The following is a 27,931-nucleotide window of genomic DNA, read 5'->3' as shown; positions in this document are numbered from 1 at the left end:
GTGGTTTGCTTTCTATATCTATATATCTATCTATATATATATGTGGGTATATATATATATATATATATATATATATATATATATATATATGTATATACATAAAGATAAAATCCACGAAGGAAATGGAAACACTGTAGTGCTGCGAGGCCTTTCGACACTACGTCCTTTACTTAGCAGACTGCTAAGCAAAGGACGTAGTGTCGAAAGGCCTCGCAGCACTCCAGTCATGAAAGAAACGGAATTTTATCTTTATTTATATATTCATCACTTCCATATTTTCGTGATTCAGTTTATCTTTATTTATATATTCATCACGTTCCATATTTCCGTGATTCAGTTATATATATATACACATATGTATAAGTGCATATACAGACATTGTAGCTCATAATTTGTATTACCCTTGCACTAGATGTAAAGCATTATTGTAGTGAGTCACCAAAGCGGCTGAAGGCTGTGAGGCAGGCTTTGTCAAAGGAGCAGCCAAGGCATGCGTATTCTGTGATGAATGACTGTGTAGGTTTTTAATGTAGGTCAAATGTATATTGAAGTTGAAACTGGCGAATTTCTCTTGTATCGGTATGAAGTTTCTCGTATTGGTGTGAAGTTTATTGGAAAGCTTTCATGTTGGGAGTTTCATCTTGAAACTTTGGATTTCAAGGTCACTGTATTTGTTTAAGTTTCTTGTATTGGTATGAAGTTTATTGGAAAGCTTTCATGTTGGGAGTTTTATCTTGAAACTTTGAATTTCAAGGTCACTGTATTTGTTTAAGTTTCTTGTATTGGTATGAAGTTTATTGGAAAGCTTTCATGTTGGGAGTTTTATCTTGAAACTTTGAATTTCAAGGTCACTATATTTGTTTAAGTTTCTTGTATTGGTATGAAGTTTATTGGAAAGCTTTCATGTTGGGAGTTTTATCTTGAAACTTTGAATTTCAAGGTCACTATATTTGTTTAAGTTTCTTGTATTGGTATGAAGTTTATTGGAAAGCTTTCATGTTGGGAGTTTTATCTTGAAACTTTGAATTTCAAGGTCATTATATTTGTTTAAGTTTCTTGTATTGGTATGAAGTTTATTGGAAAGCTCTCATGTTGGGAGTTTTATCTTGAAACTTTGAATTTCAAGGTCATTATATTTGTTTTAAGTTTCTTGTGTTGGTATGAAGTTTATTGGAAAGCTTTCATGTTGGGAGTTTTATCTTGAAACTTTGAATTTCAAGGTCATTATATTTGTTTTAAGTTTCTTGTATTGGTATGAAGTTTATTGGAAATCTCTCATGTTGGGAGTTTTATCTTGAAACTTTGAATTTCAAGGTCACTGTATTTGTTTAAGTTTCTTGTATTGGTATGAAGTTTATTGGAAAGCTCTCATGTTGGGAGTTTTATCTTGAAACTTTGAATTTCAAGGTCACTGTATTTGTTTAAGTTTCTTGTATTGGTATGAAGTTTATTGGAAAGCTCTCATGTTGGGAGTTTTATCTTGAAACTTTGAATTTCAAGGTCACTGTATTTGTTTTTGCTCTGACCAACCTCTCCTTCGCCACCGACATATTCCTTTTTCGTAATGTCGGTTATTACGGAGCGGAAACTAGAAGATATGGAAAAGTTCGTTTCCGTAAGAAAATGAAATCGGTTGAGTCATCACAGTCATATACACTGTTTCGTTGTTGTATAAATTTCAGACGCAACATACATCACTGTTTACAGTTGCTTTGAAAGTGCTTTCTGTATTACATTCTTTTGTCCACCTCGAATATTGTGACCTTTTCAGTATAATCCCTGAATCGAGCACACATTGAACGTGAACTTCCTATGGAAGTTCTTGACTTGAAAATTGAGCTTTTAATAGGATGGCATGTCAAGGCTGATTGTTCGTAGTAATTTTGCTTGAACCGTATCTTCCTATTATGTAATATTAGTTAATTTTCAGAGTTGTTTTATCTAATTTCTGGAAAATTTTCTTGCCTTCTGTATATCATAGAGATCTTACATTTCAACGCTGTTAATTTAGCGTCATTGAAAGCTTTAAGCATTATTTTGCAGTATACCATAGCCTGCAATCTTTTGAATTCCACTGCCGCATTATCCATTGTAGATGTTTCAGCTGATAACTCTGTGGTGGTTAATGTAGATGGACAACTTGTTCTTTTTTATCAAACCAAGATTGTCATTAGCGACCAGTTCTCTCCAGATCATCGCCCCTTAGGGCATTTTCTCTGACCCATTTGATGCAAGGAATCTTTTTCCTAATCCTTGTATTTTAACAACCTCTGCCACGATTCAACTTGAGAAAACTGAAGTGGCCTTGACAGACTTTCTCGGTACATGGCTACGACTGTCGTTCCTATATCCAGTTCTCGGTAATCGCTTGTATGAGATCGAAGCGTCTCTAGCTCTTTAAATCCCCACAGCGAGATGTATTGGAGGTTTTACCTGTGTAATCTCTTTCTTGTCCAAGTCTACGTTTGTTTTTACCCCTCAGTTTTCCTCAGACTCATTCGACCAGTTACGAGTACATGATGGTTCTCTCTCTCTCTCTGTGGATTATCGGACTGTTATTGTGGAGGGACCTTCATTCATTCAGGGTTATACATCATCACTGCCTTGAGGCTGAAATTCCTTCTTTACTCCTCTATTTCCGCCTTTTGACGTTCGACATCCTCCTTCGTTCTCCTACCGCTGTTGCCAGATTATTATTATTCTTGATTGACTAGCACACCACCTTGTAAATAAGTAGCAAGAGCTTCCGTCTCTCTCTCTCTCTCTCTCTCTCTCTCTCTCTCTCTCTCTCTCTCTCTCTCTCTCTCTCTCCCGAGATTTTTAAGCCTAATTCCGAGGCGTCTTTTCAACCGTTGAAGTGCTTTCTCTGTCTTAACCTGTTGAGTGTTCTCTCCGTTTTGTCATTAGTTATATCACCTTTAGGTACTAGTCTCATTGATACCGAGGTGCATTTTTGACGCTTTCTGGCTTTCTTCCTGATTTGTACTTTCGGGGAAAGGAGATTTGTGATTTTCTTGTGGTTCTCGTTAACATTTCTTTTACGGTTATAATCCTGCAGTTGGAATAATGTAGTTAATTGTATTTTAGATTTTTATTCAAGTCGTGGAATTCATCAGTGATTTTGTATTCATCCGGATTTTTCTTATGAAGTTCATATCCCGTAACCTTAGGCTTTAATGTGCTTGATTTTTGTGGTTAGAAAATTTAGCAGACGTTAATTACCAAAGTAAATATTTTATGGAGAAATGGTAATTAAAAATGGAAATATTTTATGGAGAAATGTGTGTATGTATTTTTTATGCATGTAGTTGTGTTTACATTCGTATCGTCTGGATGTTGATTAGTGTTAATTCGAAAAGATTTATGTATTTAGAATTAAATGATAAAAAACCAGTTTATTAAAAAACCATATGATAAATATGGGGCTTTCCCCCATTTAGGCAATTTTCTCTACGTTTTATCGTTTGCTACAGAAGCCCATTTTGATGGAATGTTTTTTTCTTTTCACACCTCTCCCCAGACTGACTTGTGCGGAATCAAATGGCGAGTCTACGTGTGGGACAACCCTGGCGGAAGCGGCGTCGGGGCAGGCGGCGACGTAGGAGGACCAGGTGACCCGTTGGAGGACCCCGTCCTGGTGTCGTACGCCCGGATGATGGCCGCTGACGTGCTGTGCGTGTGGCGTCGCACGTGGCGCGGTCCCTCCCACGACCCGACTTCCTCCGGCGCCAACCATCCCCACCATCACAACCCACATCACCATCCTCACCATCACGGTCACCATCCCCATCACCAGCAGCCGTACGGCGGCCATCACCACCATCCCCACCACCCTCACCATCCCCATCACCATCAGCAGCCCCCGCCGCCGCCGCCTCCGCCGCCCCCGCATTTTCAACACAATCACCGACACTCACTCAAGCACTCGCCGAAGGAACTCTGGGTCTTCTGGTACGGCGACGACCCCGACCTCTCCAACCTGCTGGCGCCGGAGCTCCTCAAAAGTGGTGAGTACCCGAAGAAGAAGAAGAAGCTGCTGCCTCTGGGCATTGTCAGCTCTCGACGTCTTGGTGCCCCTGGGTTGCATTGCCATTAAAGTCTTGAAGCCCCTGGGTTGTATTGTCATTAAAGTCTTGGTGCCCCTGGGTTGCATTGCAATTAAAGTCTTGGTGCCCCTGGGTTGTATTGTCATTAAAGTCTTGGTGCCCCTTTGTTATATTTCCATCAAAGTCTTGGTGCCCCTGGGTTGTATTGCCATTAAAGTCTTGGTGCCCCTGGATTGTATTGCCATCAAAGTCTTGGTGCCCCTGGGTTGTATTGCCTTTAAAATTTTGTTGCCCCTGGGTTGTATTGCCATTAAAGTCTTGGTGCCCCTGGGTTGTATTGCCATTAAAGTCTTGGTGCCCCTGGGTTGTATTGCCATCAAAGTCTTGGTGCCCCTGGGTTGTATTGCCATTAAAGTCTTGGTGCCCCTGGGTTGTATTGCCATTAAAGTCTTGGTGCCCCTGGGTTGTATTGCCATCAAAGTCTTGGTGCCCCTGGGTTGTATTGCCATTAAAATTTTGTTGCCCCTGGGTTGTATTGCCATTAAAGTCTTGGTGCCCCTGGGTTGTATTGCCATTAAAGTCTTGGTGCCCCTGGGTTGTATTGCCATCAAAGTCTTGGTGCCCCTGGGTTGTATTGCCATTAAAGTCTTGGTGCCCCTGGGTTGTATTGCCATTAAAGTCTTGGTGCCCCTGGGTTGTATTGCCATCAAAGTCTTGGTGCCCCTGGGTTGTATTGCCTTTAAAATTTTGTTGCCCCTGGGTTGTATTGCCTTTAAAATTTTGTTGCCCCTGGGTTGTATTGCCTTTAAAATTTTGTTGCCCCTGGGTTGTATTGCCATTAAAGTCTTGGTGCCCCTGGGTTGTATTGCCATTAAAGTCTTGGTGCCCCTGGGTTGTATTGCCATCAAAGTCTTGGTGCCCCTGGGTTGTATTGCCATCAAAGTCTTGGTGCCCCTGGGTTGTATTGCCATCAAAGTCTTGGTGCCCCTGGGTTGTATTGCCATCAAAGTCTTGTTGCCCCTGGGTTGTATTGCCATCAAAGTCTTAGTGCCCCTGGCTTGTATTGCCATTAAAGTCTTAGTGCCCCTGGATTGTGTTGCCATCAAAGTCTTGGTGCCCCTGGGTAGGCGACTGAGAGTGACTGAGGGTCAACAAAGGAGAATCTCTCTCTCTCTCTCTCTCTCTCTCTCTCTCTCTCTTTGTGCCTTGATCTAGCTCATGGGTGGGAACATAACTCGATGCTGCTTGTGAGGGAACTCGGAGGGTGGGAGGGAGTTCCAAAGCTTTGCTGTAGAATATGAGAAGGATTACGCCTTCGTGCCATCTCTGTAAATTGTTTTCTTTTTAGAAATATGTTCGGCCAGTAACTTACAGCTTTCAGTTGGGAACTTAGGTTTGAATAAATCCATTAGAGTATTAGTATCATCATGATTTGAAAAATAAACGATTCATGTATTACAGAAGTAAAATTTTATGTTTGTACGGCGTTGGTGATCACGTGATCACTGACCACCCTTCAAGGGTGTCAAAGAATGAGGATCCTATCGTGAGAGAGAGAGAGAGAGAGAGAGAGAGAGAGATTGTCTTCGTAATGGTCTATCTGTTGACTATTTTGACCAAATGGCAAGTGTAGGCGTTGGATATTTCAACATTGTAGGTTATTTCTGAGGACACGCCTAACGTTCGGAGGTTGTAATGTGAATGTTTTGCTAGTATATTGATTGTATTTTACCTGGAATTTCTGATTCATTCAATTTCTGTGTAGTGCGTATTAGCCTGTAATGAAATACTGCACTCGACTGTGCTCACCTGACATTCATTTATTTGTTCAGCAAGTGGGACTATCGATGCACAGGTGATGGGGGACACAATAGGAGATTTCTCTTTAATTAGCCTACACGTCCATCCGTGGGAAGGCGTCGTGGGCAGGTGTAAAACGCGGGGAGTTTGGGCGGCCTCAGCGACAATGCGTGGCCCAGTGCAAACAGCTTATTAAAATTGGTATCCAGTTACAGCCTCAAGGATCTCGTTCATTTGTTTTGACGGGACTGACCTGCCTGCAGGGATCTCATTCACTAGTTTTGATGGGACTAACCTGCCCGCAGAAGTGCTTTTCTCTCTCTCTCTCTCTCTCTCTCTCTCTCTCTCTCTCTCTCTCTCTCTCTCTCTCTCTCTCGTGAAGGTAGGAAAGTCCCACCAAAACGTTGAGAATGATAATTATATGAAAATGGTTAGATTTCCATCTGACATGCTTTTATGAGGGTTTAATCTGCTTTTTCCTTTGATGTTTCTGAAATCTAGAGGTAACCATCTAGAAGGCGCATGCGCTGTCACTTTAGCTTAATCTTCTATATTGGTTCCCTGCCAGTGTTGCTTCGTATAGGGCACGAAATAAGGATCCTAGGATTTATTAAAGGTGTGTGAAAAGATTCTTTATGATATTATCTCTGCGAGGATTAATGCTTCAGAAGAGTGACATTTGGCATATATTTATTTATATTACCACTGCAGGCCACTGGCCACCAGTCTTTTTATTTTTGATGAAAGCAAATATTTGAAAAATGGAGGAGAAATGTTTTTATTAGATTCATCATAACATTCGAGTTACGTATTTTGTATGAAAGGCATTATTAATTGCTGGTATCTTCTTAGCTTATTTGTGTTATTTGTTTCAGTTCCTGCAGACGTTGTGAAATATTTCTCTGCGGAATGCCTGCATTTTCTCTCTATATAAAAAATTCCTCTGGTTTTTCTCTCTGCCTTTCTTGCAAAGGTACAATTGCCTAGTCATGGTGACACCTACGGATTCCCTAACCTTGGCGTTTTCCCTTTTTAACTTGTTTGCTGTAGTGCTTGTGCGCGTCGTTGCTTCTGAGTGAATGTTGTTGCTTGATTGTTTCTGGCTGGGAGATGGCCGTGATTGTTTCTGGCTGGGAGATGACCGTGACTGTTTCTGGCTGGGAGATGACCGTTGTTGTGTTTAGATTGAGTGGGAGTGGTTTAGGCGATTGTTGAAATGCATTCTCTCTCTCTCTCTCTCTCTCTCTCTCTCTCTCTCTCTCTCTCTCTCTCTCTCTCTCTCTCTCTCTCTCTCTCTCTCTCTCATATATATCTTTCGCACTTGATTGTTTTCCTAATTGCAATTCGATGTCTCGATCTCGAGAGGTATCACGGTACTCCTTGAAATCAGTAGAGTAGGTGGACAAAAAGACTTGCCTCGTTGTGCTGCTTGAGCAAAATCGGTTGGCGTAGAGTGTAGTACTTTTTGTCTTGGGTAATTTTTCCCTCTTATAAAATTTTTCCCTCTTAAAATTTTTCCCTTTTATATGCAAGATTTTGACAGGAGTTCTTGCGAAGGATAGAAATAGCAAATAAGCTTTCCTCCAACAGTCCCCTTTGAATCCGTACAACATGTCCCTTGTCAGGCCAAAGAAGTATACCTTAGTTTAACCAGGCCACTGAGCTGACTTATTCAGAGAGAGAGAGAGAGAGAGAGAGAGAGAGAGAGAGACTTAGCCACTCAAAAAAGATATTACAGTCAAACGACAAAACCGAAGGATTGGTTTGGCGCAACTCATTGAAACTGTAAATTTGATGCCAGTCCAATTTTCCCCCTCCCCTTAACCCCTCCTCGCCGTTGGTCTGTTGATGGCCTGTGCATTTTGGCACTACGACACGATATGTGCCAGTGAGTAAGGCGCAACGGAAAAAGAATATGACCCAGATGGAGAGTTGACGCAGCCTAAAAAAAAAAAAAAAAAAAGTTGCTGTATAATTTAATGGAGTTTGCAATATTTGGGTCCTTTGAGATGCGCCGATCATTCTAATTGAGAGAGAGAGAGAGAGAGAGAGAGAGAGAGAGTGGTTTTTGGGGGGGCCGGGGACTGTGACGGAACCAGTCAGTTTTGATTATTTGCCAATGGACCCCACTCGCGCACACGATCAGTACTTAGGGATAATGATTCAGTGACCACTGATTTACTTGTTGACATTGTTCCCTCGAAGTGGTAGCAGACGTCATCCTGACTGGGTAGCTATTATTAACGCTGCTGTTGTGTGTGTGTGTATATATATATATATATATATATATATATATATATATATATATATATATACATATACATACATACTATACATACATACATACATATTAGTTCATTGTCTTATGTGTGTGTGTGTGTGTATATATATATATATATATATATATATATATATATATATATATATATATATATATATATATATACATACATACATATTATATATATACATTGTATATATTGTATATATATATATATATATATATATATACATATATATATATATATATATATATATATATATATATATATATATATATATATATATATATATACATACATACTGTACATACATACATACATATTAGTTCATTGTCTTATTGTGCAGTTTGCAAACATTGTGGGTGAGGATGACCAGAAATATCTCTGTACTTGTAGGACATCAGTTTATTGTACAGAATGAGAACTATTAATATCCGCAGTTCCATTGGCTCCGTAAGCAAAAGTGAGTCACTTGCAGTTCGCCCCTTGTTGAGACGATAAATTTAACTTGATACGTATTACATATATAAATATATATCTCCCCATTACAAGGGCAGTTATCCTTTTGCATATTATATTGCTGCAAAGTGTAAAGTTTGTTTTTGTGATCCGTAGATGTCCTGGTGAAGAGTCTCGTCTTCTCCCCGACAGAACAGGTCTGTTTTTGAGGATTTATCAGAAGGAAGGTTCCGGTTATGCACTTGGAAAGGAAGCACTCTTTAGCCAGCATACCTGGAGTTTGGGGTGTTGGGTGGGGGTTGGGAGGGGTGGTTACAGTGCAGGCATAGCAAGGTGGCGTTACACCTCGTTACTGGTTGTCGTTGCAATGAAATGTTGACATTTGGACCAGATTGCCTTCTCGCTCACGTGAGTGAGGGAGGGAGGAAGCTTTGACTGTGCAGAACGCCCATCATCTATTTATGAGCTTGAAGCCGTAATGACTCCACACTAACGTACTTTTCAGGATTTTAATCTCTCCTCATTTTGCATATGGCATGTAGGCGAACGAAGGAAGACTTGTGTTTTGTAGACCAGGGTGTCACGTTGAGGACGGCGTGAAACGGAATTCCTTGCCCACTCCCGATGGCCGTCAATTTTGGAAATTGCTTTAGTGTCAGTCGCGTGTTGCGTCAAGAGTGTGGGAACAAAGCCCCGTGACGCCATAGGAGTTCGTTTCAACGTTCCACGGACGGATCTCTTAAAAGTGCGCTGTTGATGTTTCGTAACTCGTGAGACATTGCATAAGTCACCCACTGGATTGACATTTCGTACGGGGAATTTTCGTTGAATTTATGGTACTGATACGTGTGTAATTTTCTCTACCTTCAAATCCAACTCTCTCTCTCTCTCTCTCTCTCTCTCTCTCTCTCTCTCTCTCTCTCTCTCCTCTCTCTCTCTCCCCCCACGCGTTTACTATTTTATTTTGTGGAATATTTTGTCTGGTAGTAATGTTAAGGAACTGGTGTTTGCCGATCATCAGTTGTCATACAATTTGGCTCATGAATACACTTTGGCTTGCCTGTGTTGATTAGTGTACGTTTCATGTTTCATATACACTTGCAATAGCAACAAATAAAAAGGTATTGTACATTTCCAGAAAACGGGACTGGAGGATTAAACGATTATGCTGTCAAACTTATCTCCTTTGTTTTTTAGTTCTGATGCATTCATCTTTAATGTAAATATCAACCCACAGTTTGCTTTTCCTGCCTCTGTTTAGATTTTGTTATATTTTAAACTCTGTTCCACTATATTTGAACTTCGTGCCACTACATAATATTCTCATTTTTGTTACTCTCTAGGTTTTGCTATCGTTCAGACAGAGAGTGTCCGTCTGTACTGTGAAGGCTGGGTTTAAATATTCCTCTTGCAGATCATTCTGGCTCGCCTCTTTCATTGTGTAGAGAGAGAGAGAGAGAGAGAGAGAGCGGGTGTGGGCGCTTTGGAAGCATGTATTGATTTAGCATGGTTCTCTTATGCTCGCTTAATTATTAGAAGGAATGTAGGGGTTCATGTACGGTATATATTCCTTTTTGGCACAAGTGCAAGTCACTTGTATGGCATCGTTAATCCATCCCCCCCACCCCTACCCTTATTCCCACCCCCTACCCCTCTCCTTCTTTCTTGATAGAATATTTAAACTTTTCCTCGTACTGTAATTCCTTTTGTGACTAGAGGCATATTGGGGTAGGTTATGACAAAGATCAACCTACTCCCATGCCATTCGCCAGAGAGAGAGAGAGAGAGAGAGAGAGAGAGAGAGAGAGAGAGAGAGAGAGAGAGAGAGAAAATCATGTAGTTTTGTCTGGGTCGGAGAAAGAAAGTGGCAGAGTGAGAGAAGTAATTTAAATGTGTCGAGTGAGAGTGAGTGAGTCAGAGAATATTATATTTATGAAGTTAAGCTGTTCCTATTTATTTCCAAGTGAAACTAGCATGTAATAATGTCAGAATGGTTCCCCTCTTATAAATTTTTCTGCCACCATCCGCAAGTATGTAAGAAAAGGCAAAAGAATCTGTTGCGAGGGAGTGCGGTTATGGTGACGTTTGGGAAATTAGATAAAAGAAAGGGTATGTCAGGTTCCGAGGTGGTTTTATTTTTTGCATTTCTCTCTCTCTCTCTCTCTCTCTCTCTCTCTCTCTCTCTCTCTCTCTCTCTCTCTCTCTCTCATCATTTACACATACACATTTTATATGTAACGACTTTTATATAATTTCTCCTTTAACTTTCTCTTTGTCTTGTCTAATTTTCTGTCATATAGTTTCTCCTTTCTCTCCTTTTCTCCTTTGTAAATCCTCTCTTAATCGTGTCTTTTTCTCTCACAATTTCCCCTTCTTCTATCTTTTCTCTTCCCTCATGACTTCCCTTCCATCTGTCATTTTCTGTCTCGCGATTTCCCCCTTCTATCCTTTTCCCCTCACATCTCTCTTTCTTCTCTCTCCTTCTTCCTCCTGTCCCTCCTCCTTCTCCTGGCGTGGAAAGACCTTGGTTATGCGCGGGGCTCTGTGGCGGTAATTGTTGTCAGGCATTGTGTTTTCCCTTCCCGTTAAGCATTATATGTTTGGCGAGCGTCACTTTGCAACATCGAGAAATGAAGTGGGGAGCAACCCCGACTCGACGCTGAGGCTGCGAAAATGATGTTTCTCTCTCTCTCTCTCTCTCTCTCTCTCTCTCTCTCTCTCTCTCTCTCTCTCTCTCTCTCTCTCTCTCTCTCGTGTCTCCTCCTTTTCTTTTTTCCTCTCAAAGTTCAGAGAATCTCTTTTGTTTGCATTATTTTGTTTTGAGTGATCTTTTGTTGTGGCTTTGGTGTGTATAAACCGTATCTGTGTTGTGTTGAGTGTTAAGGTGTGGGTGTCGGTGGTGTGTCCCTTGTATTGATCCCCTGCACCCTCTCTCTCTCTCTCTCTCTCTCTCTCTCTCTCTCTCACTGGGCCGTCGGTTTGCTGCCGACTCCATTGCAACCATATCTATATTTCATGTCTGTATTACCAGACCCATTATCGTCGCGAGTTTCCTTAAAGCGTGAGGAAAAAGGTTGTTGAAGCATTATAGTTTTAAACGTGTCCTTTTTTCCCCTGTTGTTGTTTATTTAAACTTGAAAAAACATGAGTAAATGGAAAAATCAAATAGATGTTGAATAACGATACTGTATTTAACCGATTGTCATAGTCTTTTTTCTTTTTTCTTTGAGGTGTAATGGAGTCTGCCAGTGCCCCTGGTCAATATGTATCCCTTGCCCGGACTCGTTGACCTTGTCCTATCAATTACTTTTTAATTAATACCAAAAAAAAAAAAAAAAATAAGGACTGAGAGAGAATCCATTCGCTTTAAATCCTTTGTCAGCGTGTGATATCTTGTTACCTTAGATACGAGATAAAATCGTTCCCGTTTTCTGACGTCCCCGTTATTGAGAAAAGAGAGAGAGATAGAGAGAAACTATGGGGAGAGGGGGAGGGGGAGGGAGGGAGCCGGCCATGTTAGTGCTCCAGTTGAGCGGGGGGGTTGGGACGACAGTGCGTTTGTTGGTTAATGGGTGTGCCATGTGCCGTTGTGGGCCACCTGGCATTGCTGGGGCTGCCGCTGTGGGCACGGGACACGGCCTGAGAGTGTGTGTGTTAGAGACCCAGAGGGAGAGTCTCTCTCTCTCTCTCTCTCTCTCTCTCTCTCTCTCTCTCTCTCTCTCTCAAGCTCTTCCCCTCCTCTTTGCCTACATCATCTTTTCCCCTTCCTATGCCTGTTAGAGCTCCTGCTGCTATTGCCATGGTGCCTCTCACGTGCGCTGATGGCGGCTCTCTCTCTCTCTCTCTCTCTCTCTCTCTCTCTCAACTCTCTCTCTTCCAACCCCGTTTCTGTTAGCTACAGCTTTTTATTGTCACCACTTTATAAGCCACCCACGCTTGTTGCTGGTGATGATGACGGTGGTGGTGGTGGTGGTGCTTCACAGCTTCCCTAAAGCAGCAGCTAACCACTTCATTTTATGAGAGAGAGAGAGAGAGAGAGAGAGAGATGTCTTCCCGTTGAAGCTGCCTAACCGTTTCCCCCAAGCATGGTACGGTTCGTCTTGGTAAAAGGTGGCTAAAAGCCTCTCTCTCTCTCTCTCTCTCTCTCTCTCTCTCTCTCTCTCTCTCTCTCTCTCTCTCTCTCTCTCTCTCTGTGCCTTCCACAGGGTTGACCCTTCAATGCTGTGTAGTATCAAGAAAACTTGATTGGTCGTTCTTTCTTGTAGGGGCTTGGCCACACAATTTCCTGTAAATTCGAGAAACCAACCCAAGTCGTAGTGGGTGCCGCCAAGGGAAAGTTCTCGGTTGTTTTATCATGGTTTATTTCTTTTTATTTCTTTATTTACCGACGTATATCGGACTTACGAGAAGATCGTAAACTCTTTGAAAATGAACAAATATGTATAGTTTACCCAGAGCTTAGAGAGAGAGAGAAAAAAAAATGGAGGCAGCCTTGAGTATAGTAGTGACAAATTTGAACTCGTACAATTAGGTAGGAATTACAGATTTCCATCAATATCTTGATCTAGACGAGGATACCATAAAGGCAGAACATCAGGGGGGGGGGTCCATCATCATGATCTACGGTGACCCAACATGTCTCCTCATATTGATTGATCGCAGCAGACTTTCGTGAGCAGTCTGCAAGGACACTGGGAACATTTTCAGTGGGAGATGTCAATATGCCGAACACTCTTTAAGGATGACGTTGATTAGAAGTAATAATAATTGTCTCTTCGATGCACTAGGCGATAGCTGCAGGGTATGTCTCCAGCTGTCATAATTGAACCATTGCGCATTAAAAAATGGGACACACTCCAGGATATGCTACCGGATGAACCCGAGTGAGTGCAACGCGCCCGGGCGCGATTCTGACATCAAGCCTTGCAGCAAATGCAACAATAATATCCCAGTCCTCTCTTGGGGAATGAAGGCTATCTACCGAATAGATATTTCCTCTGCATAGTCATAGGCAAGGTCTGAAGACTTTGTTATAAAGCTGGTCACTTGTCTTGGCCGTAGTCTACGCTTTCTTGAGGTAGTGTCCTGTTGTTTGACGGGTATTTACGTCTCCTGGGTTTTAAACCTATTATGGTGACCGGAGGAGAGTAGGAGGGTTGGCCTAGCTCTGGAGGGATGGGAAGAAAGGAGGGGGGGGGGTTGTAGGCTAGCAGAGCGGCTCGGAAGTCTTTGTGCAGAACAAACGTTGCATCTCTCTCTCTCTCTCTCTCTCTCTCTCTCTCTCTCTCTCAATAGTTGGCAAGGAAAGCTATCATCTCGCTTTGTTAAACTGCGAAGTGGAGCTAGGATTTGTAATGGGAATAATGAAAGCTTCTGAGGGTGGCTTTGGACATTATTGATTTTTAATTTAATACAAGTTTGTGGATGTATTCTATGATATTCTGATAAACCATTCATGGTACGGTGGTTCATGTTCTCTATTGCAAGGATACAGGAATTCATTTTCCCCTCTTATAGGATACAGTTATTCATTTCCCTCATACAAGTATTCAGCGATTCATTTTCCCTCACACAGGATACATCGATTCGTTTTCCCTCATACAGGATGCAGCGATTCATTTTCCCTCATACAGGATACAGCGATTCATTTTCCTTCTTACAGGATACAGTGATTCATTCTCCCTCTTACAGGATACATTGATTTTACAGAATATTTATTTTTTTTCTTGCACGAATATGATTCATTTTCCATCTTACAAGGATACGGTGATTCATTTTCTCTCTTACAGGATACAGTGATTCATTTTCTCTCTTATAGGATACAGTGATTCATTTTCTCTCTTATAGGATACAGTGATTCATTTTCTCTCTTATAGGATACAGTGACTCATTTTCTCTCTTATAGGATACAGTGACTCATTTTCTCTCTTATAGGATACAGTGATTCATTTTCTCTGACGGGATACAGTTATTCATTTTTCTCTCTTACGGGATACAGTGATTCATTTTCTCTCTTACGGGATACAGTGATTCATTTTCTCTCTTACAGGATACAGTGATTCATTTTCCCTCTTGCATGACGCATTGTGGGAGAGAGAGAGAGAGAGAGAGAGAGAGAGAGAGAGAGAGAGAGAGAGAGAGAAGTTGTTACACGACTCCCAGAATGTCAACCATGTTATTTGCTTTAGTTTAGATTTTCTTTACACATTAGAGCTTACAATTTCGTGTTACACTCCATCTTTTCTCCGTGTTACACTCCATCTTTTCTTTTCACAAACAGATTTATATGATGGACGTATTTACTGTCACATTTCCGAAAAAGAGCTTTTAGTTTACATATATATATTGCCAAGTGCTTGAGCGAGAGATGGCCCGACCCTCGTTGGGAATTTGAATAACAGGTTTATGGATATAGGCCAGGCGCTTTTGATTCACGGTGTCCTCTAATACCGTTCTGAGCTGCGGCAGCCGTTCGGAAAGTGTCCGTCGGGCGTAAAGGTGTAATCTTTTATGATGAGGCGAGGGAAGTTTCCAATTGAACGCGACCTCGAGGTGAGGGAAATTTCCAATCGAACGCAACCAAGGGGCGAGAGAAGTTTCCAATTGAACGCAGCCTATAGGCGAGAGAATTTTTCAGTTGAACGCAACCTCTTGGTGAGAGAAATTTCCAGTTGATCGCAACCTGGAGGCGAAAGAAGTTGTCAATTTAACGCAACCAATGGAACATCAAAGGATAGCGTGCAGAGAGAACTTCAGGGCAGTATTTAGAGAGAAGAGAGAGAGAGAGAGAGAGAGAGAGAGAGAGAGGATGATGTCAGACGTGAGGGGAGATAAAAATTGATTTCCAGAAAGCTGAGGTGGAGGAAGCTGCCAATCTTGCTCTTAGATATACTGGAGCTCCATTCATTGTACCAGTTACCACAGTCGTTGCAACTTTAAATGCGACTTCATTATATATATCAGTCGCCTAGGAAGGAAGGAAGGTTGTGTTTGCTCATTCTTCAAACAAATACGTTTTATTAGTAAAAAAAAATCTTTCTTTTTAATTCATTGTCCAAGAGTTGTACTAGTATCCAACCTCTTGAGATGTGCAAAGCGGCCATTGCCACGAGACTGTACAATACAGATACCTCTTCAAATTGTAGTACAAGATGCAGTATCTCTGCGTTGCAGACGTTCTTCGGTAGTCGCCAGTTCCTGCAGTTTTTCTCCCCATTCACAGATTCGTGTGGCCCTCCCCATTCACAAAATAGGTAACATGGCCTTAAACGGTTCGAACCATGTGGTTACGATTAGTGAATCCGAATTATGCCGAAGCATCGATGACGTGTACCTCCTGTTTGCTTGAGTTTTTCCAAGATTTACAACCAAGGCAACTGATATTGATAATTTTGAAGTATACTGATTACTGAACCTAACTAAAAAAAATGGATGTGTGTGTTTCATATGTGAATTGAAAAATTATTGTAAATGTGGTATGCATGGTGAATACAGGTCACGTTTAGAAGATATGAAGAATTTAAATATTACTACGTATCTGGTTAACCCATGTGCTTTTTTTCCTATGAATTTAAATATTACTTCTTATCTGGTTAACCCAAGTGGTTTTTTTCCTTGTCACTTGATCGTGTCTCATAACTCGCGTCGCTTCACCCTTCATTCACTTGAGAAGAATGAAGAATTTTATTTGCAGATATTACTGTTGTTCAACACACTCTCGGTTGGGTAATTTTCAGAGGCAAATATTACTCTCTCTCTCTCTCTCTCTCTCTCTCTCTCTCTCTCTCTCTCTCTCTCTCTCTCTCTCTCTCTCTCTCTCTCTCTCTCTCTCAAGTGCCTCACGTTGTTTTTCAGGTCAAATATGGTCTTTTGACAAATTCGTTTAGTGACTCCCAACGACTGTCATTTTGAGGTTGGTTGCCCTTTTTCAAATTTTCCATCTTCAAGCATCTCTTCATACGACGGAAAACCACAGTATCATTATTTTAATTTATATTATATTAGCAAAAAATACAAGCATTCCCACAACAGGAAAAAATTAGGCTGCAAAGAAGAAAAACGTAGAGAAATGACAAAAGACGAATGACAAACAATTAGATACCATTCCTTATGCGCGTAAATTGTACGTCCCGTGAAATTGTTACGATCTATTACAGGCTCTTCACATATTTATTACACGCACAAATTGCCAACGTATTTTGAGATCAATTGAATTTTCCTACCCTATAAATCCCTGGTAAAAAAAATCGCTCTTCTTTCGACGGGAAACCGTAAGCTTTCTCGTGTTGAGGTCTGTTCGTGTTGCGTGATATGAGCGACGTCACTGACCACTTGCCTATCCATGTGATATCCATGTGTGTGTGTTAATTCAACGTCATAAAATCACAACACCTGCTGGTTGTATTACAGTATGTTGATACACAATATATATATATATATATATATATATATATATATATATATATATATATATATATATATATATGTGTTTGTGTGTGTATTGATTTATCGAGTGCTTATATTATCACGAGTACCCCGACTAAATTTATGGTTAACATTTTGTGATGTCGTAAACCTTAGTCACAAATGTATGGTTGGTGGTATTGACTGCCACCGAGTGGCTGTTACAGCCCTACCCCCCTCCCCGGTAGGGGATCCTGGACGGGTCGGTTATGTCGTCGTTCTAGCGGGAATTGTGGAGTGTTGTATGGGAAAATCCCATACCATGATATCCAAAATACGGCCGAAGGAAACGATTACTGCACTTACTTATGGACAGACGCCGGCCGTTCGCTGGCTTGTCCTGGACAACGGTTAGCGCGCACACGCTTAATTACGTGCACAGCATACATACATACGTAAATACTCACTTGGGAAATATACCCTTCCTTCCGCGGAGTACTTCGCCGGCATTTATTAAAAGGACGGCATATGGTTTCTCTTTGTACCTCTCCATAAAAACCCAAGGCAGGCAAGCATGGCTGGCTACCAGTTACCTCTTCCCCGGCGTTTCGTCTCTCTCTCTCTCTCTCCCTCACTCACTCCCTCATTTTCTCTCACCTCCCAACCTTTCTGCCTGGCTGCGACCCTCTCTAGTTTCTCCTCTCTTAAATTGTTGGTCGTACGTCAGGCAGCGGGCTGCTCGAAGTACCTCCTCCTCCTCCTCCTCCTCGCTCTCCCCGCCTCCCCCAGATCTACATTCCTCCCCTCCCCCCATGTTCTCATATCGTGGCATACTCAGCCCGACTGAGTTAAACATCAGTATCCACGCCTCTTTTTATTGTTTGTTTTTAATGTAACTGCTGTACTTCTCCCACGGCTGTGGCGTTTAATCGGATGCGTTGTCGTCTTTCTGGTTTTACTGTTGTCGCTTTAATCGACGTCTAGGGTTCATGATATTGCCATTTTAATTTTCGGTGTATTACGGAAGAATCTATTGACCTCCATTGTTTCAAAGCCGTTGTAACTGTGGCAGCTGGATGAGTTATCCTGGGTACTACAAGAATGATCTTATATTTAATAGCTGTTTACATATAACAGTGTTATGTAAACAGCTTTGGTGTATGTGTGTATGACTTGTTTGAGTGAAAACTTGATATTTCATCCTTCCCAGGGAAGTGTTTTTATGTTTGTTTATTGTAAACGATCGAGAATTCCGTTGTATACACATTGTCCAAAACCTTTGCAATTTTTGTATGATAATGTAGTTTAATGTAAGTTTCATAGAGATGGAATTCAAGGAATTTTATGAGCCACACTGGTGGATATTAAATTGTTTTAAGTAGTTTTTGTTAAGAGTCGGCATCCAGTCGTTAAAGAACGACCCCATAACCCCAATTCTCCACAATATATATTTATATATACAGTGTGTGTGTGTGTGTGTGTGTGTGTGTGAGAGAGAGAGAGAGAGAGAGAGAGAGAGAGAGAGAGAGAGAGAGAGAGAGAGGTAAACGACAAACCTTAAAAAAAACAATGAAAGTATGCCATAAGCAAACGCAAACAGGACCTCCATGGAATTTTCTCTGCAAATTGAAAAAATTTCGTAGACCACTGAGTTTGAATATTGTAATTCTTTTTTTTTTTATGTAAATAAGCAAACGTTTTCTGTGAATGTAAGCTCGCAGACTCCACTGGAAGACATAAGTGTTGTTGCCCGTGATTTCTCCTTGGGCGCGGGTGGTCTTGATGACTGGCAATCAGATAGTCCACCTTCACAGGTGTTTTTGGGACCGCGTTTGGTTCCACAAAATAGGCACGGGTCGTAATTAATCGTTGGACAGGTGTAGGTAGTAGTAGTAGTAGTAGTGATATTAGAGGTGGTTTTGATTATTGCCAGGTTTGCTATCTGTTGTAAGGGAACGGCTTTGCCAGTGGCGGCGGTATGTTTATAGTAGTGTGTCTTTTTTTTATTTTATTTTCCGTTCTTGTAATTTTAGTTGCTGTTTTTAGGGAAAATATAGTTGCTACTCTTTTAAGGATGAAATATAGGTGCTCCTTTATTTGTGGGAAAATACAGATGCTACTCCTTGTGACGATATATAGTTGCTACTTAATTTTGGGGAAAATATAGTTGCAACTTTTTTTGGGGGGATATAGCCTAGTTGCTACTCTATTGAGAGAAGCTGTAGTTGCTACCTTAGGCAAAATAAAAGTAATTTTACTGTTTAGGTAAAATGTAGTTGCTACTCTTTTCTGAAAATATAATTGCTATTCTAGGCAAAATTAAGTAGTTGCTACTCCAGGCAAAGTAAAGTTTCTATTCTATTTAGGGAAAATATATTTACTATTTAGGGATAATAAAGTAGTTGCTACTCTATTTAGGGAAAATAAAGTATACACTAGGCAAAGTAAAGTAGGCCTAGTTGTCCCTCTGTCTAGGTAAGTAAAGTTTTGAATACTTTTAGAACAAAAAATAAAGGTAATTGCTGCTTTATTTAGGGAAAATAATGTTGTTGCTGCCCTATTTAGGGGAAATAATGTAGTTGCTGCTCTGTTTAAAGAAAATAATGTAGTTGGTACTATGTTAAGGGAAAATAATGTAGTTGCTAATGTATTTAAAGAAAATAATAGTTGCTATTCTATTTAGGGAAAATACGTAGTTACTGCTCTATTTAAAGAAAATAATGTAGTTGCTACTCAATTTATGGAAAATAATGTTGCTACTCGATTTAGGGAAAATAATGTAGTTGCTACTCTATTTAAAGAGAAAAATGCAGTTGCTACTCTAGGGAAAATATATAGTTGCTACTCTATTTAAAGAAAATAATGTAGTTGATTCTCTATTTAGGGAAAATAATGTAGTTGCTACTCTGTTTAAAGGAAATAATGTAGATGATACTCTATGGAAAATAATGTAGTTGGTACTCTATGGAAAATAATGTATTTGCTACTCTATTTATGGAAAATAATGTATTTGCTACTCTATTTATGGAAAATAATGTATTTGCTACTCTATTTATGGAAAATTAAATAATTGCTCACAAGAATTTGGCTCCCTACTCATAAGAAGTGAGTCAACAACGCCAGTGTCAAGTTTGTTACGTGTTGGTGGCTTTCCCTCGTGTTGAGAGAGAGAGAGAGAGAGAGAGAGAGAGAGAGAGAGAGAGAATGAATTACCAGATGATCGGTTCCACACTGTCTCCGAGGAGTTGGGGGGGAAGGGGTATACCTCACCGAGGCTCTTCTCTGTGCTGACTTGGATACTGCCAAGATAATTGAATGGTTCTCTGTGGTAGGGTCGTAGAAATGACGTATTTTATGGTAAATTAAAATAGATGTTATGGACAGGTTGTTAAGATGAACTACAAGCCTTGTTGGTGAATACGTGAGCGTAGCGGCGCAATGGTGAACCTGTCAGTTCAGGCTCTCTGCTCCGCTCTGATTCACGTGCACCATCAGTAGTACTAAGCTCTCCTCTGGTGTCTCATTTTAGGCTGTAGTTTTTTTCAGTACGTTCTTTTATGTAATTTTTTAAACTCTCTCTCTCTCTCTCTCTCTCTCTCTCTCTCTCTCTCTCTCTCTCTCTCTCTCTCTCAACAAAACATTGCGTGACTTCCTCATAAAATTCACTTGTAGTCAATCTCTCTCGCATTTCCGTCATTTCACGAATATTTATTCACAGGTAAACTTATAAAATCTTAGCCTAAATCGGCTCAACATTAAATACAAACAACGTTCCAGAAAAGCGTAAGATACTCTGAAGCAAAATTTAATAAGGTCCATGTTATTGATTTAGTCAATGTTTCCTCATTTAGGCCTATGATTTCTAGACTCTTTTGCCATTGAACTTTACGCGGAAACTTCGGAAACTTTCGATTCGTTTCCTCTGCAGCAGCATTGTCATCGGCAGAGGGAAAGTGGGTCGCGTGAGCATTGCAAAGGTTTTGCTGATAAACTGGCCTCGGTGTGATTGGTCGCGCGCCCGGCGTAAGACTTCTCGCGAGTTCATTGTCCGTTAAACGCTTTTGAATGACCTTGCGCGTCTGAGCGCAGTGGTCAGACAATTGGGGGTCGGGAGTTTGTTTGTTTGTGGGGTCGCTTTCTTGTATTTTTATCGATTTTATATGTTTGCCTCCCTATGTTTCTTCATTGGTGTTTCATTCTTTGATGCGCTTAGGTTTAGTGTTGTGTAAAGGAAATCTGTTGTGCCGGCATTGTCTATATGCACTTTTTCTGTCCTTCCTCAGTTCTTAAAAACTACTGAGGCTAGAGGGCTGCAAATTGGGTGTTGATCATCCGCCCTCCAATCGTGAAACATACCAAATTGCAGCCTTCTAGCCTCATTAGTTATCATTTTATTTAAGGTTAAACTTAACCATAATCGTGCGTCTGGCAGCGATATAGGACAGGGCACCACCGGGCCGTGGTTAAAGTTTCATGGACCGCGGCTCATACAGCGTTATACCGAGACCACCGAAAGATGGATCTATTATCGGTGGCCTTGATTATATGATGTACAGAAAACTCGAATGCGCCGAAGAAATTTCAACGCATTATTTACTTGTTTTAGACTGTGTTCGCATTACAGTGCTCATTAAAGTGATCTCTCTCTATGAGGGGTGTGGTAATTACAAGGGTTGCTGCTCTTGAAGGTTACTCATCAATTCAACGTGGTATTCAGACTAGGCAGGACACCAAGGTTTTGCTAAACTCCACGGATTCAGTTCACCGTGTTTCACTACCATAGCTGTTACTTAGCAATGGGCTTTTGTAAATTTTTACTATGAATAATTTGATCGAGTCATGTGTCACATGGCGTTTAGATAGAATACATCTTGGGGATTATACTGAGCTACCTAGCATTTTTCGTGAAAGGTGAGCCAAGCCTATAATTCAATTTTGACCCGGAATTCTTCCACAGTGATTTGAACGATTTATTTAATGATTTCGCTTTGTTACCATAACTTTGACAACCACATGATGTCAAAAGTAGCATTAAGGCCTTTCATTTATAGAGGAGAAAAGTTAAGTGGGCGAGATTACTAAGTGTGGACGACTTTATGGCGCCTGTTGCCCGTTTTCTCCCCCCCCCCCTTTGTGCTCGTGAGTGGACCCAGTGGGAAGGAAGGAATGGTCAGCACGGTTTACCCAGTGCCGAAGGAATTTGTAGGCGTCTGTTGTTTTATTTTTTCCATTTTTATAACAATTGGTCAACTTAATACCTCTCTTCCCATGTCGAGTGTTCGGTTTTGTTAAATTTGTGCTAGGTCTAGAGGTGTAAATATTAAGTTTTTGATTAGAAACCATTTGACATGACAGGTTGATTGCAACGCCTTACCATTTTGTAAAAGGTTTTGGTAATGTAACACATTTTAGATATATATAATATCTGAACGGTGGACCGGTGTTTCCAAATTGAAATAGATGAGTGTTGAAGCATGTCAGGACCCGTCGTGGCTCCATGCCGAAAAAATTGTCGTAATGAATTAATTTCATTTTGTCTTCAGATGGGTTGCGTTCATTGGACCAGCGTATATTTTCTATCAAGTCCCGTAACCCAGTCCAGTATTCAGTAAAAAAAAAAATTTTTGCTAATATTTAAATTTCAACGAAAAGCCAATATATGTCTTAGAAACAAAGGAAATCAGTTTTTGTAGAAGCTTCGTTTTCGATTTAAGTGCGTTAAAGTTTTCAGGCAACTATAATTTATGAAATATAATGTACGGACTATTGATAAAACTAATTTTTAAAAATTTAAAACCACGCTTATGTTTCCAGATGCATCAAAAAAGTATAAAATGAAACTTATGTGATCCGCAATATTGATAGGTACTTACATGAAAGTGTGGGCCGCCTACTTTCCCTACTTTCCCTACTTTGCCAACTTCCATAGGATTCTGTATAGACAAATTTAAATTGAGAAATTCTGTACAGACATTTAAATTGAGATACTGTACAGACAAATTTAAATTGAGAAATTCTGTACAGACAAATTTAAATTGAGAAATAATGTACAGACAAATTTAAATGGAGGAGTTCTGTACAGACAAATTTAAATTGAGAAATTCTGTACAGACATTTAAATTGAGAAGTTACGGAAAGCAAAATTTCGCAGCACAGATATGTGGGATTAAATCTCGCAGTGTACCTACTGATGATGTCAGTTGGTTAAGACCTGAAGAGGTCTGGGAAAGTAATGAAGGCAGTAATGATTGTTATCAAAGACTTGTGCGTGTAATTTGGTTCCTTACCTGGTAAGGCTCCTCAAGAACCACTCAGAGTACTATAGGCTGTACACATCATTCTTAGAAATTGCTTTACAATTCGCATCACTGACGTGAAATTTTGCATCCATAAACCTCTCTTTACCTATGTCTGTATTAGACACATTGCGTCGATGAAGTACGTTTTCAATACACTACAATACGATACGTGTATGTTTAGAATTGTATGCAAGTTAGGGAGCGGCCCACGATTTTACGTTCAGGCAGAAGTAAGCACAAACGTCGTCGTGCGTACCAGAGAGAAGGAAAAGTTGCAAGATTAGGCTAATAGGCCCCCCACGCTTATGTTTAAGGGTAACTAACCATTAATATTGTGGATCACAGAAAGTTTTAATTTATACTTTAGTGCATTTTGAAAAAAAGCGAGTTTTAATTTTTAAAAAGTTGCTTTTATATGTGATTTTATAATGTTTGACTGTTGAATAAGTACTCCTTGCATCACCGAGTGACTAAACCGATTGCGAAGTCCCATCCTTGCTAGTTTGCACTGTCCTCACGAAAGTGTACGAATCTACGGTTCAATGCTAAAATTGCATTAGTTTATTTAATTTTTAAAATTCTTTCTGTAATATTGCATTGTCACCGACTTTGAACATGTACACCAAATCTGGGCGAAATCGGTTTGGTAGAAGTGGGTCAGAAATCGGTTGCAAGCTTTGACCCAAATAGATAGACAGACAAAGTCAAGTTAAATAAAAACGTGTGAAAACAAACCTTTCCAACTTAGTTAGTTGGAAAGTTTAGAATTGCAACTTGGTGGCGTGGTTAAATTACCACGTAAAAGATAATTTATATCTTGAACAACAGTGTGTCTTTCAGTCCATATTAAACGACATCAGGTGTCATTGGCCGCTTGTGCTCGCCCTCATTAATTTTGATCAAGTTGAAAGTTCTAACGGTTTACAACTGCTGAGCAATACAGTGAGTGCACGTTGATGCGAATTTTGCAACATTTAGTTTACCATCCCCTTTTATTACCAGGATTAACAGAGTACTCTATTAATCCTGGTTATTACTACCTCTTCAACAGTAGTAACGGTACTCAGAATACGTAATTTTATAGCCTGAAGACTAGGCCTAGTGGGAGGTCTCGGTACACCATAACAAATCTCGGCTGAACCTCTCGCCTTGTTCACGCGCTTAGTTGTGTACTCTCTCCCGAGGGCCTCTGGTGTTGGGAAGCAGTGGTCTGTTTCCGCTGATAAAGCCACTTTTATTTTCCGGTCGTGGTTCTTGGAATTGTTCTTGTTCTTCAACTTTGCATGGATTGATACTGGGCTCTCTCTCTCTCTCTCTCTCTCTCTCTCTTTTCTCTCTCTCTCTCTCTCTAAATGAACTCACATCTGTGATTATAAAAAACTCACATCTGTGATTCTCTCTCATCTCTCTCTCTCTCTCTCTCTCTCTCTCTCTCTCTCTCTCTCTCTCTCTCTCTCTCATACACAAATTTGAAGCATATAAATGAACTCCCATCTGTGATTAGAAAAAATGACTCTCTCTCTCTCTCTCTCTCTCTGTTTTGAAGCGTATAAATGAACTCCCATCTTGATTAGAAAAAAAAACAGGATATCTCTCTCTCTCTCTCTCTCTCTCTCTCTCTCTCTCTCTCTCTCTCTCTCACACACACACACACACACACACACAATTTTGAAGCATATAAATGAACTCACATCTGTGATTAGAAAAAACGGCATTTCTCTCTCTCTCTCTCTCTCTCTCTCTCTCTCTCTCTCTCTCTCTCTCTCTCTCTCTCTCTCTCTCTCTCTCACACACACAAACAAACTTTTGAAGCATATATATAAATAATAAACTCTCATGTGTGATCAGAAAAAAGCGGCATTCTCTCTCTCTCTCTCTCTCTCTCTCTCTCTCTCTCTCTCTCTCTCTCTCTCTCTCTCTCTCTCTCTCTCTCTCTCTCTCTCTCTCTCTAACTTTTGAAGCATGTAAATAAACTCCCTATGTGATTAGAAAAAACGGCATTCTCTCTCTCTCTCTCTCTCTCTCTCTCACACACACACACACACACACTCTTTTGAAGCATAAAAACTAACTACCATCTATGACCAGAAATAAGGCACATCTCTCTTCCTCGTGATGAAATCTTAGAATATCCACAGAGGAAGGAACGTAGCCAAGGATATCAGCTTCAGCTTCTGTTCACGACAGAGGAAACCATGAAGGTTAAAATGTATTTGCAAGAATATTCCACTATCTATTCTCTCTCATTTTCAGTTTGAATTTGTTACAGAAGTTGTAATGCAAATGATTCACCTTTAAATTTTTTATCAGAGTCGAAGGGAAGTAGGGTTGTAAGTTAATAGGAGAGGGAAACGCTTTACTAAGCTTTAAGGAAAGAATGAACAACTAGAATTATTCTCTACTGAAGAATCGGCAAGAAACAGTTAAATGTCAGGAGTCATAAACCACTGTTTTCAAAATGGGTAGAAAGCGGAGGTAGAAGTTATCATTATTGTTTAATAGGAGACCTGTGTCCGTGAAATGCTTAGGCGTAAATAAGCCAGATTCGATAATGTGTCGTTAAAGTCAAAATGAGTGAAGTCGAAAAAAAAGGGGGGAAAAACACGCTCACGGAGTGCATGATGAAAGGATATTGCTCCCTCTTATCGGACAGCGAGTCGCCACAATGGAGTTGGTGACTTGGGAAAGAATGGGACGACCCAGGCTGGGCGAATTACAGGTGGAACAGGTGATCGGCACGGCGAACTGGGTGGGAGGCTAACTTCCTATCACACACACACACACACACACACACACACACACACACACATATATATATATATATATATATATATATATATATATATATATATGCACACAACATTATCTCGCGTGTTTTGGCATACTATCGAGTATCATGCACATTTTACCCGAACTATTTTTTTCCTTGATTTCACTTCATTAAGATGTATGTAAATCTCTCTCTCTCTGAGCCAACCTGTTTGAATTCAACCATCTTTTGTGTCCGTATTAACTACATTTTAACACGAATCGTAGTGTGAGTGGTTCGTAGCTCAGCTAAGTATAAAATGTCGTCTCAGTTGTTATGTGAAATTATGAATGAATATTACTACAGGTGTGTTTGGTATGTACACTTGAAATCGAGTGGGATGATGTTAGGAAGGCGGTTCGAACCTGCTTTGAGAATATCCCGCATAAAGTATGAAAATGCCACGCTCCGGAGAGTATTCCGTAATCTTTTACAAGCACGTGGCTTGTCAAGGTTGGAACTCGGCAATTGAAGTAGAGTATCTTTTTTGCCGGGGATTAAATGCAGTGGCGTGATTGCAGGAATGTTCGACGTAGCCTTGGTATAATTAGGGCAAACTGCGCATGCATGCATATTTGCAGGCAAGAGGCATATGGCGTGTTTAACCTATGTAAGGGGTTGTGTGAATTCACTATTGATCCTTATTGAAAGGGGGTTTAATGTGTAGCGTTTCCACAGTCTAATCCTTCTGTTAACATTCACCCTCTAATTTTATTGATTGAATTGCTTGTCGCAGTGTATTTGTGCCATAGGCCGAGCACTAACCCTCTCCCTCCCTTTCAACCATCCGTCCTCACATGTGATGGAAGTTAGTTATAAAATGACGTTTCGGCTAGACTACGTAAGCGTGTGGGGCGACGATCGATGGGTAGGAACTAGTTGGTCAGTAGGTTATAGAAGAAGTCCTATAGACCGGTAGTAGCAGGTAACCAAACCTACCGTCCTTGTTCCTCTCGTCATGCCCGGCAGAGGATAGGCAGAGCTTAAACGTATATCGGGTTGAGGGCCATTATTTGGTGGGTAGTGTATCACACAGTGCAATTGGATTGGATGCTTTTTTGGGCAAATGGATCTTTCGAAAGTGAGAGGGAGAGGCGAAGTGCATGAGATGATGGCAGGGGAAACTTGCCACTTCTCTTGCTCGCTAGAGGCACGGGAGAATCCTCCTCCTCCTCCTCGCCCCTTCTCTACCTCCCTATTGGCCTGGCTGGTGGTAGAAGGGAGGTGTTAGTAGGTTGGAAGGTAGTTGGTGAGAGAGTGAGGAGCTTCAGTGCAGCTGTGGGAGAGAGAGTGGGAGAGCTCTGGGGGACTGGGTAGGGGTGGGAGGAGCCCAAGGTATGGTGGGAACGCAAGATCAATAGACAATGAGCCTCGTGTAGTTGACTAATTAAACATTTTAAAACGAGCCGAGAGTGTTTGAGGGGAAATTGAAGATGGCGGTGGGCGATTGACAGAAGGCACTGTGTAATGCCAGTGGACGAGGCAGGTTTAATAACGGGATCGCCGTTGTCGGTAGCCGTTATAACGGGGCTGAGCGGTGGCCACGCCGCAATCACCCCCAACCCCGTTATAATGAGTGGAGCACCCGTGAGATGAAGGAGAAGGTTTTGCAGGGAAGAGTCACAGACGAAGGGATGCAGAGGGTCGATTGCAAGCAAGGGAGACATCTTTATCGCGGGAACTCTGTTCGGGAGTTTTGGTCGGTCATGAAGGTAGTCGTTGTAGCCGAGATTAAATTACGGAGCCCGTTCGGCATCCCCACATCTCGACCCCGTTAAGATGCCTATTGGCAAAAGACCCATTGTTGAAGAGCTGCACAAACGCTACAGCGGG

At 40.9% G+C, this 27,931-nt stretch overlaps 1 protein-coding gene across 2 annotated transcripts in view; it reads left to right on the top strand.

Annotated features, from left to right (window-relative positions):
• skd (mediator complex subunit skuld) overlaps positions 1-27,931 on the top strand; it is a 102,845-nt gene that overhangs the window by 39,007 nt on the left and 35,907 nt on the right. For both annotated transcript variants that reach the window (XM_067130544.1, XM_067130543.1), the window contains exon 2: positions 3,521-4,007. In XM_067130544.1, coding sequence (XP_066986645.1) covers positions 3,521-4,007 — 487 coding nt within the window. The remainder of the gene's footprint in view (positions 1-3,520; positions 4,008-27,931) is intronic.

The sequence above is a fragment of the Macrobrachium rosenbergii genome, chromosome 28 (assembly GCF_040412425.1).
Source record: "Macrobrachium rosenbergii isolate ZJJX-2024 chromosome 28, ASM4041242v1, whole genome shotgun sequence".
Classification (NCBI taxonomy): domain Eukaryota; kingdom Metazoa; phylum Arthropoda; class Malacostraca; order Decapoda; family Palaemonidae; genus Macrobrachium; species Macrobrachium rosenbergii.
The sequence above is the reverse complement of the archived record's forward strand: the minus strand, read 5'-3'. Positions and strand labels throughout refer to the sequence as shown.